The sequence below is a fragment of the Carassius gibelio genome, chromosome A6 (assembly GCF_023724105.1).
Source record: "Carassius gibelio isolate Cgi1373 ecotype wild population from Czech Republic chromosome A6, carGib1.2-hapl.c, whole genome shotgun sequence".
NCBI lineage: Eukaryota > Metazoa > Chordata > Actinopteri > Cypriniformes > Cyprinidae > Carassius > Carassius gibelio.
In genome coordinates, this window is record NC_068376.1 from 6,745,655 (window position 1) to 6,760,403 (window position 14,749).

The 14,749-nt window shown below is 35.0% G+C and overlaps 1 protein-coding gene across 2 annotated transcripts in view; it reads right to left on the reverse strand.

Moving 5' to 3' along the window:
• Positions 1-14,200, reverse strand: part of LOC128016167 (cyclin-dependent kinase 15-like) — a 16,691-nt gene extending 2,491 nt beyond the window's left edge. Inside the window, exons 1-11 of one of the 2 annotated variants that reach the window (XM_052600607.1) lie at positions 13,858-14,200; positions 9,781-9,812; positions 6,549-6,686; positions 5,596-5,690; positions 4,557-4,636; positions 3,790-3,884; positions 3,637-3,699; positions 3,429-3,552; positions 3,224-3,344; positions 2,134-2,227; positions 1,961-2,024 (exon numbers count right to left, since the gene is read on the reverse strand). In XM_052600607.1, coding sequence (XP_052456567.1) covers positions 1,961-2,024; positions 2,134-2,227; positions 3,224-3,344; positions 3,429-3,552; positions 3,637-3,699; positions 3,790-3,884; positions 4,557-4,636; positions 5,596-5,690; positions 6,549-6,686; positions 9,781-9,812; positions 13,858-13,903 — 952 coding nt within the window. In that variant the 5' untranslated portion in view covers positions 13,904-14,200. Of the gene's footprint in view, positions 1-1,960; positions 2,025-2,133; positions 2,228-3,223; positions 3,345-3,428; positions 3,553-3,636; positions 3,700-3,789; positions 3,885-4,556; positions 4,637-5,595; positions 5,691-6,548; positions 6,687-7,988; positions 9,061-9,780; positions 9,813-13,857 lie in introns of those variants that run through there. The other variant, XM_052600606.1, reaches the window with a different exon arrangement.
• Positions 14,201-14,749: the final 549 nt, after the last annotated feature.

Here is a 14,749-nt window from a genome sequence, read left to right on the forward strand (position 1 = left end):
TTGATAAAAAATACAGAAAAAAACGTAATATTGTGATATATTATTACAATTTAAAATAATTGTTTTTACATTTATTCTAAAATAAATTAATCATTTATTTCTGTGATGCAAAGCTGAATTTTTTGGATCATTATCACATGATCCTTTAGATATGATGATTCATTATCAAAGTTGGAAACAGTTCTGCTGCTTAATATTTTTTCAGAACATGTGATACTTTTTTAGGATACTTTGAGGAATAAAAAGTAAAAAAAAGAAAAAAAAAGAAAAAAGAGCTATGTTTTTAAAATATAAATATTTAGTAATAACAATATACACTACTGGTCAGTAATTTGGGGTCAGTAATTTCTTTTCTTTCTTCTTTTTTATAAAATCAATACTTTTATTCAGCAAGGATGTGTTAAATTGATAAAAAGTGATAGTAAAGAAAATATATTATCAGAATATATATTATTATAATTTGTTTTTATTTTGAATAAATGCAGTTTTTTTTAACCAAATAGAAATTCAAATAGAAAACTATTATTTTAAGTTGTAATACTATTTCACAATATTACAGTTTTTTCTGTATTTTTGATCAAATAAATGCAGGCTTGATGAGCAGAAGAAGCTTCTTTCAAAATTAAAAATAGTAATGTTTCCAAACTTTTGGTCTGTACTGTGTATATGTTTCTTATATTGTATTTGTCCTATTATTTATAATTTTCATCTTCAATCTTTTTTTTTTTTTTTGTAAAAAAAAAGAACAATATTGTGATATATATTGTTATCATAAAATAAATATTGTGAAATGTCATATTACCCACCCTTATATAACAATATATAAACAATGCTAAAACAAATGCTTTTAGTTTGAGACAGTGAGCTAGAATTTCCATTTTTAAGTAAACTTTTTTTTTAACATCCTCAGAAGAATTCTAACCACTTTTAAGAGCCCTATAAATGTAAAAATGGTTCTTGCTATATAGCTGGTTTGAGGAAGCTTTATTATGAGTGTCCTTCTGTCAGTGTCTGTGGTCACAGGCCACCCGGTCATTCTTGGCTGAAACCTGAGGCCACACTTACGCTTCAGCACACCTGGATATACCCGAGAGACCACAGCGGGTTCAGGTTGCTTTTCTCCAATACACAGTATGCACACATACAGAGCAGCCTGGGGCTTGGAGAAACACAGCAAACAAGGCCTGCCAGCAGTTTACCTACCACACACACACCATCTCCATCAGTACCCACACACTCTAAATGAGGCATGTTTCCCAAAGCCACCTCACATTTCTCATCTGCACACCTGTGTAATAAGTTTGCACTTTATTTCCAGGACTGCAATGGAAAGACGTCAACCCCCTTTCCTGCACGAGTGTGTGAAGGTGTGTGTTTGTGTCTGACTCAAAGGTGTCAAGTCAACTCACGGCCAACACAACCGCTAACAGAACACCTATACACACAAAATGATTTATACTGGAAACACAGCTTCAGCACAACTCTGTGAATTTGCTCTAGCCATTTTCTATTTGTATGACTGCATGTTATTAAAACGACAGGCCCTTGGCAACAAGTTTACACCTACACATCGCCAAGCACACACGCAGTGCACACAGAGGACGGTGTCTATGTGTAGTTCAAGTCTAAATATGTGCATGTGTGAATGAGATTTGAGAGCTATGATTTAAGGGAAGATTATTAATGAATAACAACATAATTCAAAAAACATTTTCCGTTCCACAGAATGAAGTCATACAGGTTTGGAACCACATTAGAGTGAGTAAATGATGACAGAATTTCATTTTTGGGTGTACTCACCCTTTAAAGACATATTTCTTCTTGATCTAAGCCCTAAAATCACTTTCAGTGCAGTAACATAATTTAGTCAAGTTTATTCAGTCATATTAAAACATTTCTTTGACTTCACATCTGTGAGATTACAGTACAGAGACAGATGAAAGAAGGATTTTGCACACACCTGGTTTATAGTTCGGTAGATCACTGACACCTGGCCAGCCCTCCTCAGTCGGGACCCCAAGGACCTCGGACGGAAAGAAGAGGAAAAATGAAGAACGGGAGGAAAGGAGGATAAATAAATGGACAGAAGAGACATTTCACACTATTCTAGTACATTCTCACAAACAGACTCACTGCCCAAATCTTCAGCAGCTGCTCAAAGACGTCAGCTAGTCCAGGAAACGCTGGTGACCCCTGTAGCATCTCAATAAAAATGCAGCCGGCTCCCCTAAACATCAACATATATACATCTATGTCAGACCAGGGTTGCAGTCCTGCTTTTACTGGTCGGGGTGGGGGGTAATATCTGATTTTAATTTCAGATACAAAATACCATTTTAATATGCAATAGATTATCAAAATCAATATGACTTTCAGGAAATTATGTAAAGAATTTCATTTGCATATCTTAAATGGAAAAAACATGAATCCAAAAGTTCTGTAGACAAATATATAAAATACAACCTTATATACAGGGCTGAACATTCAACATTTGGTTTTTCATTGTGTTTGACAAATGTAACCTTGTTTCTTAATAAATAATGTTAGATAAAGACAAGTTAACAGTCAGTAATAAACTTAAGAACACATGAACACAGCAATAGCACATATAAATACACTAAAACTAAGATTTCAATGAAATAAACAATGCTTTATGTTTTTCAGGTACATAGGTCTAACAGTATTATTCAGGTACAAAATAAAACATTTTATAAATTTAATACAGAATCCTTATTAAAGCTAAACCCGTTATTTAGTCAAGAGCAGATGTGAGCAGAGTGATTAGAATTTTTTAATATATTTTTTTAATTAACAGTACCATATTTTTCGGAGTATAAGTCGCACCTGAGTATAAGTCGCATTTGTCAAAAATACGTCATGATGAGGAAAAAAACATATAAGTTGCACTAGACTATAAATCACATTTATTTAAACCCAAGAACCAAGAGAAAACATTACCATCTACAGCCGCGAGAGGGCGCTCTATGTCTTCAGTGTAGACTACAGGAGCACTGAGCAGCATAGAGCGCCCTCTGGCGGCTATAGATGGTAATGTTTTCTCTTGGTTCATGTTTCTTAGTTCATTTCTCTTGGTTCATGTCAAATACATTTTGATAAATAAGTCACACCTGACTATAAGTCGCAGGACCAGCCAAACTATGAAAAAAGTGTGACTTATAGTCCGGAAAATACGGTGTATGTGTGGGTGTGTACAGGGACTCACCAGATGTCTAGGGCTGTGGAGTAATCAGTGGAGCCCATGAGAACATCTGGCGGCCGGTACCATAAAGTCACAACCTGGGAAGAGTATGTTTGGCACGGTATGGACTTAGATCGGGCCAGACCTGACGAAATAAGACCCACCATAGTTTAGAATGTATGACAGAGCATATTATAAGCATGTTAGTGTTTGCATACGTGAAACCTACCAAAATCGGCTAATTTGAGTTCCCCCAAATAACTGATGAGCAAATTTTGAGGTTTGAGGTCTCGGTGCAGAATTCTTCTGCTGTGAATGTAAGACAATCCTCGCAGCAGCTGAAACATGAAGAGCTGAAGAAACAGACTGAGCGTGAGAAAGCCGGCTCATTCTTCCTGACCTTTTTTTATTTTTTACGCATTCATGTGTCTGTTTACCCTGATGTTGTACGAGTTAAGTCCGGCAGGATGCTGAATCATGTATTGAGCCAAATCTGTTTGCTGAGAGGGAAAAGGATGTCAAATATGACTGCGGATAGACAAAATTAACAAAATAATATTGTAAGGCGACTGCCAAAATCTTAGACTCACCACATACTCAAAGACAAAGGTGAGAGAGTCTCGTGTGTGGATGATGTCGTGAAGCAAGACTATGTTAGCATGTTTAAGGCCCTTTAACAAGGAGGCTGGGAATAATCACAAATAAAACAGACATACAGCAGCAACAAGTCACATTTCTAGTCTTGATCACCAAGTTTGCCTTTTTTTCCCCATCAGAAATTGTTTTTTATTTTAATTAACAGTTTTAAATGCAATTTATTTTTAAATGGTCATTAAGTCAGTATCACATGACCCTTCATAAATCATTGTAATATGTTGATTTTGTGCTCAATCCTTTTTTTTGTTTACATTATGAATACTGAAAACAGTGATACATGGTTTTCAAGGTTCAAAATAACAGCATTTATTTGAAATGGAGGTCTTTTGTAAAATTATACTGTCATTTTTGGTCAAGTTAATGTGTCCTTGCTGAATAAAATTCTTAATTAAAAAAAAAAAAAAATATATATATATATATATATATATATATATATATTAATATAAATATGTTTATAAACGCCACTATTCATATTTTAATTACATATATATATATATATATATATATATATATATATATATATATATATATATATATATATATATAAAAGATGCTTCATAAATACATGATTTGTTGAGATAAAGTGGTATTCTAGATTGTGTACAACAAACACACACACTGGTACATCACACCCCACTTCCCTTTGCGTGTGTATAAGCACTTTTGTATCTTGTCTGTGTGTGTTGTGCTGTTGCAGTACCTTCTCTAATAGCTGTGAATGGAATTCCTTCCTCAGTTTTCATGTGAATCACCTTTAAAGCCACAAGATGACCATTTATCCTGTCAGAAACACAGAAAAAACTCTGCAGAATCCACAAACATGCATCTGCAAACAGTTTACCTGGCCTCTACTTTCTGGAGAATAAGCAACATCCCATGCTCTCCCTTTTAAAGACCTTATGAAATATATTAGTTTTTTACTATTAGCTATAAGGTTATTTATTTAATTTATTAATTCTTAAAAGTTGACATTTAACAAATGGCTTTCATTTGTAGAAAATGTAAAAAAGTTAATATTAAATTTTTTTGTCCAATTAAATGCGAAGAGAATGTGCCTTTGATCTAATAATAAGATCATGGCTGTAAATTAAAGCCTATTGGGTATGTAAATCTAAAGGGGTGAGCTCATGAATGTCCCAACCCAACGTCCTGTTTCAGTAGGAAATACTGCAACACAGAAAAGAAATCAGCAATGTTATGGGGTCTTTAAAAGCCTCTCGTCTCGTCATTTGAATCATCTGCTGAGGTTTAATAGTAGCTAAGTTCATGACGCCATTTATGGATACAAATTCCACCTACTATTCCAAAACCATCTTTAAGTGAGGTAACATTGTTCCTTAAACCACATTAAAAAGCAAAAATGGTACTAAATGTTAAGCTCTCTATCCTAAAACAGCTGCAAAGAGATGTATGGGGCTGTTTCTTAGTACAAAATATTGGTTGTTGTACAACAACATCAAACTGCGTATCAGTGTGAGCCTCAGGTGGGTATCCATATGTTGCAGGTTGACCTTATAAAATGAATCCATGTAAAACAAGCTGAAATAGAAGAAGACAACAATGCCTACAGGGAGGCAATGAAAAGAATAATTTGCTGTCTATTATACAGAAGAACAAAGCCACAGGGTGGTGTATCTGAATAATGTGCTTGCAAACTGAATACTGCCATAAAACATTCATCTGCACCAGTGAATACATTTCCCTCGACTGGCAACATCTGATCTAGAGTGTCTACTAACCTGCTAATTCCTTTGTACACTGAGGCATATGTGCCCTCTCCAAGTTTTTCAAGATTCAGATAAGATGTTGCATTCCCAAACTGCAGGCCAGTTTTCTGCGAATGAAATGCACATGCATTTATTTCGCCAGCCAAGCAACTGCCATTTAAATAAATGACAGGAAGCTTTTATAGACCCCCTTGGTGTAGCTGCCATACATATTAAACTAAAAACAACTGAGCCAATAAATTAGTAAAAAATGTGTGAATGATTGCTGTGTAAATACACTCAAGTCGCCTTTTTGTATTACAGCCTTCATATCATTCAATGCAAACTTTTTTGTTTTATATCATGTTTGATAGATCAGGTTATTATGGCTTATATCTTTAGTATACGGTGCTCATACTTAAGGAAGAAAAGAGTTTTATACTGAGGCCCAAACTGAGCAAGAATATGCCATATATAGTGCAGATACTGTTATTTATATCTCCAAATAATCCTGGGTAAGATGAAATTTAAATGGTCAGTTTTATGATCAAGGCCCTGTCGTTTTTATTGTTGGGAGCAAAACATATGCAAAGCATTACAATGGATTCTCAAGTAAACCTAAGTTACTTCAGCCCATTAAATGTTCATCTTGAAATTTAGAAACAGTATAACGTGTATTCTTATATATACTTTATAAAGCTCAGCTCAGATTTCTCAGCAAAAACACAATTGTTTCATAAAGGTGGAGAATTTTATAATTATACTAAAAGGCCTGTTGTTTGTTAAAAAGTCTAAACTATCAATAGGATGAAAGAAGGCTTTTTTTCATTATGTCAAATCAATGTGACATAATGAAAGTTTAAGTGCACTGTTTGTTTTTTCTGTTAATATGTTACTGTATTCCTCAGAATCGTGCACTGTTTGTTTATTTCTGTCAATCCGTGAAGATGCTTAAATCCCTTGTTGTGTTTTGTTGTGTATCTCACCCACTGGAAGTCTTGCTGGAAGCTCTTTCCTCCCATAGGATCGCTGTTACTGCGGCCCCTCTGAACTCGGAGCCGTCGCACCTGCAGCGTGTGAAACCAGTGCGGCTGTGGTTTCTCCTCCCCGTCCAGCTCTCCCAGCTGAAACCAGAGACAAAGAGAGAGCAACACATGGGGATAGCTCGATCTGTATCAGATGCAGCATGAGATGTTATTACACCTTGTCTTACTGTATTCATCACACCAGTCTGTGTGCATACAAGTGTGAACCGTGTCCTCATTTTCATGCCTCTGTGGCTTCAGGTTTTTATTTCTACCAGCTCTGAATCCTAAAGTGCTTTACATGCTGACTGATTGTAGATGTTCTACTGTTACATTTCAGTAAGATGCATTGATCAAAAGTTAACATTTATAACTTCACAGAAGATTTCTCTTTTAAATAAATGTTGTTATTTAATCTTTATCACAGTTTCCACAAAAAATATTAAGCAGCGGAAATAATTTTCAAATGGCTGCTGTAAATTTACCTAGGGGAATATATTAAAATATATTAAAATAGAAATCAGTTATTTTTATTTGTAATAATATTTCACAATAATCCTGTTTTAACGATGTCTTTGAGCAAATAAATGCAACTTTTATATTATATGCAACTTTTTATATTATAAGTCTTATAATATTCAATTCAGACTGAATATGCACATTCATATAGAGTGCAATATGATTTATTTTGTGTGGTGCTGTACTTTCTATAAGCAGTCAGATTATGTGTTAACAAAGAAAAGAAAGAAAGGGCCTACAGTTATTGGTTTTACTATCAAACCATATATTAATGTAAGATTCAGTGTCATTTAGTTTAATTTGTTTAATTGTAATGACATTTTGGCAGGAACTTAATTATCATGTTTTATTTCTGTAAGGATAACACCAGCACATAAAGTTGTACAGCCAATGATGCCAGAATGTCCTAACACAGAAGTCTATTTTAGCTGTAATGTTCCCTATTTCTCTCCTCTCCTTGCCTATATTCTATTCATCCGAGCGATTTCTTCGCACACAGGAACAGCTGACATTCTCAGAATGGACTTCAGGGTTCACTGTACAGAACGTACTGGAACCAGACAATTGTACCTTCAGATCATTTGGAACTAAAATGGCTTCCCTTCAATCAAATACATTACTTTCGACTTAATATTTTCTTGGAAATGACACAAGAACACTAAAATTGTGTTTTTAAGAATGTTTTTTACAACATTCAAAACCAGACTTATTTTTCAATGACATTTTTAGGAGACATTCTACTATAATGTTTCAAATTTCAATGTTATTGTAATTCAAAAAGACATAATCATATAGCCATATTTGATGTCAAACACACACACACACACTCTCTCTCTCTCTCTCTCTCACACACACACACACACACACACAAACCCATCTGACCTCAGCAACTGGGAGGGAGGACACACTCCAGGTTTTTGATGGTTTTTCTTCCATTTTCATTGCTTCTTTTATCTCTTCCACTCTCAACTCAAACATTTCCTCTTTGTCTTCCCTTCTGACTTCATTTGATTTATCTCCACAACACCAACAACATCTCCTCCAGCTCACAGATGCCCAAACCCGCATTCTCCACAGGAAATCCTCCATCTCCAAATCTTCCCCTCTCTCACTCACTCTGACTATCTCTGATTAAGCTGTACAACTCATATGACTTGCATGAGAAAGTGTGTGTGTGTGTGTGTGTGTGTGTGTCTGCAGGCCTGGTCTTATGACTCCATCTTCAATCCATGACAGCCATACACAAACAGCCATGTTATATTCGCAAAGGGGAACAAATGCATCCATTCAACCGCAGGAGAGAAAAGCAGGATGAGATAGACAGTAAGAAATAGTGAGTATGAGAGATAAAAAAGAGAAGAGAGAATAAGAGAACAAGACAGAGAATCTTTTCATTCAAATTTTAACCCAAAAGTTGGGTTAGTCCATATTTGACCCAGAGTTGGGTTGAAACAACCAAGGATTTTTTAGAGTGTGTGATGCAAAGCTGAAATTCCAGCATCATTATGAAATTCCAGTCTTTAGTGTCAAATGATCCTTCAGAAATCATTATAATGGGGAAGTCGTGGCCTAATGGTTAGAGGGTTGGACTCCCAATCGAAGGGTTGTGGGTTCTAGTCTCGGGCCGGACGGAATTGTGGGTGGGGGTAGTGCATGAACAGCTCTCTCTCCACCTTCAATACCACGACTTAGGTGCCCTTGAGCAAGGCATCGAACCCCCAACTGCTCCCCGGGCGCCGCAGCATAAATGGCTGCCCACTGCTCCGGGTGTGTGCTCACAGTGTGTGTGTTTGTGTTCACTGCTCTGTGTGTGTGCATTTCGGATGGGTTAAATGCAGAGCACAAATTCTGAGTATGGGTCACCATACTTGGCTGAATGTCACTTTCACTTCACTTCATAATACGCTGATTTAGTGAAAAAGACAAATGATTAAAACAGTTGTGCTGCTTAAATATGAAAATAAAGAATATTTATTCAGTTTGTTCAAATAATTTTTTTTAAAAGAACAGCTTTTTTTTAGATGTTTTATGTAAGCCACATTTAAATACCTGATTAAATACAGTGTGTTTTCACATGCTCTGGACATTACTTGTAGGCTACTGGGGTTGCTTGAGTGTAATTGGCATAACTGTTAAGAGACATAGCATGATGGATGTTTTTTAAGTTATCCAGATGGGACATGCTTGACTGAGCAATGATTAAGGCACCAAATACTGACAGGAAGACAGAATGTTGTGCACTCTCCCTTAGAAAATACTAGATTACTACTTACAGAATTCTGTACAGTATATTGCATATGCATTGTAGTCACATTCTCCAAAACAGATGGGATTGAATACTGAATATTTTAGTAAATATAATAAGTTATCTGGGTATTCTGAGCATAAAAAAAAATATGTTCATACCGCATACATACTATACAGTACAGGACAAGTAAGAACAGAACAGTAGTGTACCATTCCAAACACAGCCTCGCTTTCTTTCCCCCAGTAGAGGGCAGTGCTGCTTTTTTTTCTCAGCTTGTTATTTTGTTTTTCCTATCGCTCCCTCTTTTTCTCCCCCATTAGGGGGTAGTGCTGTATTTCCAGCTGTCTTCTGTCCTTTCTCTGTGGGTGGAGGGAAGTTTGTTTGTGCTCATAATATGTTGTGTAATGTCATGTCAAATGTTCTTACCTCTTCATAGCCCAGATGTCTTTGTTTTAACCCTGAAAAACATAAAAGAGCCATTTAGATGGACCACAACACTTTAAATGTCCAGATACACAGTGTTCCCTGCAGTACACATCATGTGTAAGAAATGAGTTAGCTATTTGTAATGGTTTTATAAAGATATTTAAAGACTTTTTCAAAGGAAAGGGCCTTTATACACACAAAAACACACACACACACACTCACTCTTTCATGCATGTAAGTGTATTAAATATAATTATATATAATAATCTTATGATATAATCACAAATTATATATAATTTGTACTTTACATATATAATCTTTTATATATTTAATAACTATATATATATTAAATATATTACATATAATCAAATTTCAATACAAAAATTAAACAAATGTAATGTATGCGTAAAACACATAAATACATAACCTAAATATAATTTAAATACAAATTATAATAATGTTGTATATTGAATTATATTAAGCACATTTACATGCATTACTTCCATTTAATACATCTGATAAATAAAATATAGCATTCATCTGTGATGAATAAATTCTGGTGTGTTTGTAGTGGATTTGTAATGATATTTATAAGAACTTTTTATAGGAACAGTGCTTCGATACAGTGAAATATGAAAGCAATCCTACGACTATTATGTCAGATGAGAGAGAGAGAGAGAGAGCGTGTGTGTGCTTATCAAGTCATATATCAAACAAAGTCAACAGTATAATTACAGATTTAATTACATTTCAATTATTTATATTAAAAAATATATAAATAATAAAAAACACAAATATATTTAAATATAAAAATGTAAATACATGTATGTACACAAGTGCACTGTATCAAATGATTAATGCTATAGCTCATAGTATTTTAAGACTGGGTCCTATAACATAAATATTTAATGCATATTTAATATTTAATATCCTATAACATAAATATAATGCATAATAGTATAATATCATATAGTTAATTTTATTGAATACACACTTTCCTTTAGTACATTTATTAAATGAAAAAGCTTTCATTTTACAGAAAGAGGATAGAGGAAGAACACATAATACTTTTAGAATTCTCAGTATGTAACTGTGTGTGTGTGTGTGTGTGTGTGTGGTTTGATAAAGCAGGTACAAGGTGAGTCACGCTCCGTGTTTAAGCTCCTGACAGGAGAGCCGAACAGGAGCAGGTGGCTGTGTACAGGGGGTCTGAGATTTACCCTTCACCTTCATTTAAATTTGAGCAGCAAATTCAACACTAAACGGGATCAGAGAGAGAGGAATGGACAAAGAGAGGAAGAGAAAGACTCCATGATCACAGTTCAGCTGACGGGTGCTCTGCAAAACAACACTCAGCTTTTAAAACGTTCATTTCGGTGATGTATATTTGAAAAGTGTCTCTAAGAGGCAGAATGCATGTGCTATAATGTGTGATTTGATATGTTCTGACAGTCAGTCACAATGAAATGAACTCTGTTTAGGCAAAAGATACAGGGGATAGAAAAATAAGCCCATCTTCGTATGTTTTAAGGCTCAATGTGACTCCAGGAAGACAGTTATGCCCTAAAACTGTCCAGTACATTTTACAGTGTCAAATACTATAGAGAACCCCTGTTAAGAAGAAAGTTTTTTTTTTTTTTAGCTCAAAAATGATAGTGATATAGGAAGGATTTTTAATTAAAGGCTCCATTTATAGTTGACTGCATGAACTTTCATATAACTACACACCGTTAGATGACTGAATTAAAAAGCCCTGTTAGTTGACCCAGAAGACTTTATGTCTCTGTTGGATCGTTTCAGATCTAATTGACTAAAATCTCTTTTTGGCACGGGTGCAGGTGTGACTCTGAGGAGCTCTGCTGACATCAGATTAGTGACGTCCTTGACAGGGAAGAAAGGTCATCATCCAGCAATGAGCAGTCTCCATTAACCAACAACTGCCATGACACTCAATCTAGGAGGTTGTAGGGAGTCCATTTCACATCAAGCATCTATTCCAAAATGTATTTATCAGAAATACATGCCAAGGGAAGCATGAAATATTATTTCTAATATTTAAAGGAATAGTTCACCCAAAAAGAAAATTGCTTGATGAAAGAAAATGTACTTACCCTCAAACCATCCAAAATATAGATCAGTTTGTTTCTTCATCAGAAAAGATCAATTTAGCATTACATCACTTGCTCACCAGAGGATCCTCTGCAGTGAATGGCTGCCGTCAGAATTTGAGTTCAAAACAGCTGATAAAACGTCACAATAATCCACAAGTAATGACTCCAGTCCAACAATTAACATCTTGTGAAGTGAAAAGATGCGAGTTTGTGAAAAACAAATCCTTCATTTGTGGATTTAAATATTAAACATCTGCTTCTGGCTAAAATATGAGTTCATAATCCATAATAACGCTTCAGCCAGTGGAAAAGTCCATCCTCTGTTCTCCTCTCAGTTCAAAATCCACCAACTTATTGAACCATTTTGGAGTTTTTTTTTTTTTTTTTTTACTGTTAACTGTGCTATATCTGTATATATTTATCATCTGATTCAGATGAGATGACCTTTTCACTGGAAAAGGCAATATTATGGATAGAGGAATCAATGGTTTAAAGTTAAGTCCCTTCTCTCTCTTGATCTGCACAGATATTCATGAGCCAGGGAAAGGGAGGGCTAAGAGAACTCATAACTCATGCTCAGAAGCATCATGGCTTCCTGCTCTCTGTTTTCATCCTCTCATCCATCTATACACTCCACTCTTTCTGTCTCTGCACGAGTACCTTTCCTTATTCCATCAAGTTTGTTCTCTCCTTCATCAACACTTGACGTCCTTTGCTTACTGTTCTGCATCCTGTTGCCAACTCTCCATGTTTCCCTCCTGCAGTCTCTCTTGTTGCTGATCAGTATTCTGTGAGCAGTGTACAGCAGTAAGTGCTGTTTAATATCTTGCCAGCCACCCATCAATCACATATTAGACAAGTGCAGTGATTGGTTGGATGTAGTCCAAAAAACTCAGGTAAATGAGTCAAGTTTAAGACCCTAATAACATTTTAGTATTAAGTTCTTAACTTATTTCAGTTAGTTACTTAGTATATACTTATATATACCAGTATATTGTATATTGTATATATATATATATATATATATATATATATATATATATATATACATATATATATATTGTATATTGTGTATATATATATATATATATATATATATATATATATATATATATATATATATATATATATATATATATATATATATATATATATATATGTATATATATATATACTTGAGCATGGCACCGAACCCCCAACTACTCCCAGGGAGCCGCAGCATAAATGGCTGCCCACTGCTCTGGGTGTGTGTTCACAGTGTGTGTGTGTGTGTGTGTGTTCACTGCTCTGTGTATGTTCTTCGGATGGGTTAAATGCAGAGCACGAATTCTGAGTATGGGTCACCATACTTGGCTGAATGTCACATCACGTCACTCACTTCACTTTTATTTCAGCTTTATTTCAATAACCACATTTTTTTAAATAGTTTTAGTAAACAATAACTGGGAGATAAATGGGAGACCAGATAAACCAGCTCAGATGGCCTCAGATGGGTTGAAACTTATTTTTGTTTTGTTTGTTTTTCCCCCAGGAGGGTATGGTCTCTAGAAATTTTAATAGATGTCAGGAGCTGTTTCACTGACAATCAAAGCATCAAATTTGAGACAGGTTGGTTTATTAGGTTTATAAGCCATTGGGGTTTATCACAATAAATTTACTATAAGCAACAGGTATATTGAATTAAGTGATATAATAAATGCAAATTAGCACAAATACAAATAATATTATCTAATATTCATGTGAGGCACAAACGAGAATGTAAATGTAGCCATTATATGTAGCTCAGAGTAAATACATGAATCAAGTTATTTACAGTTTGAGAGATGCTGGGGATGGAGAAGATTGTTGTTTTATCTCTTTAATTATGTACTATTCCTACTTCCCACATGATGAGACATTAACACGTTATTAAGGACAGATTTTCCTACTGATTGTAGATTCTTAGATACAGCTGAAATGTACTTACCGAGACGTTGGAAAGCCTCAGTAGCTGCATGCCGGAGGTTCTGCATGCTGTCTGCTTCTTCTGATGGATCTTGATGGAACTAGTGTTGTTATGACAGGAGGCTCTCACTGTGACCTGGACATTTATCGGCCATCATCACTGCCCCTTTATCCAGCATGTCATTCTCCTGCTTCAGCACCCACACTGACACAAGTTCCCTTCTCTGTCCTCTTACGATTACTCTGAGCTCTGCTCCTGTCTCTCTGTACCACTGTCTCCCTCTTTCTGTTGCTCTCTTGCCTCCTGCAGCTGCCACTGCCGCTTGTGTACAGGCCAATCAGAATTCTTCTGCAAACTACCATCCAGTTGGCTGAAAAATAAAGACAGGCAAGGTTTGTATCTAAAGGGTGCAAGTGTGTGTGTCTCAGTATGAGTATGTGAGAAAGACAGCTGAGAAGCTTGACCCCCACACGCCCCCCCAAACGCACACACACGAAACAATACATGAATTAATGAATTAAATTATAAATAAATAAGTGGTTTCTGATCGATGAAACGCTTTAACCACAGCAAAATAAATATACAAATATGATATAACCTGCTTTATTGTTTATATCCTCCCAAAGTGTAAACTTATCGCCCAGTGACATTTTTAAAGTAGGATTTATAGTATATTCTACTTTATTTGCATATAGAGCAAATTTCGGCTGCACAATTTGATCAACATAAAAATACTGTTAATTATTCTTATTTATCATTATTAACTATTTAAGTGAATTATCATGATGGCAGAATAAATCCCGACAGTATAAAATCTTACTTGTAATTTAGCTTACTGGGTTCGCTAAGAAAAATTATTAATAATAATTAATTGCAGGAGCAGCATTAGTCAATGTATTATTATTATTATTAA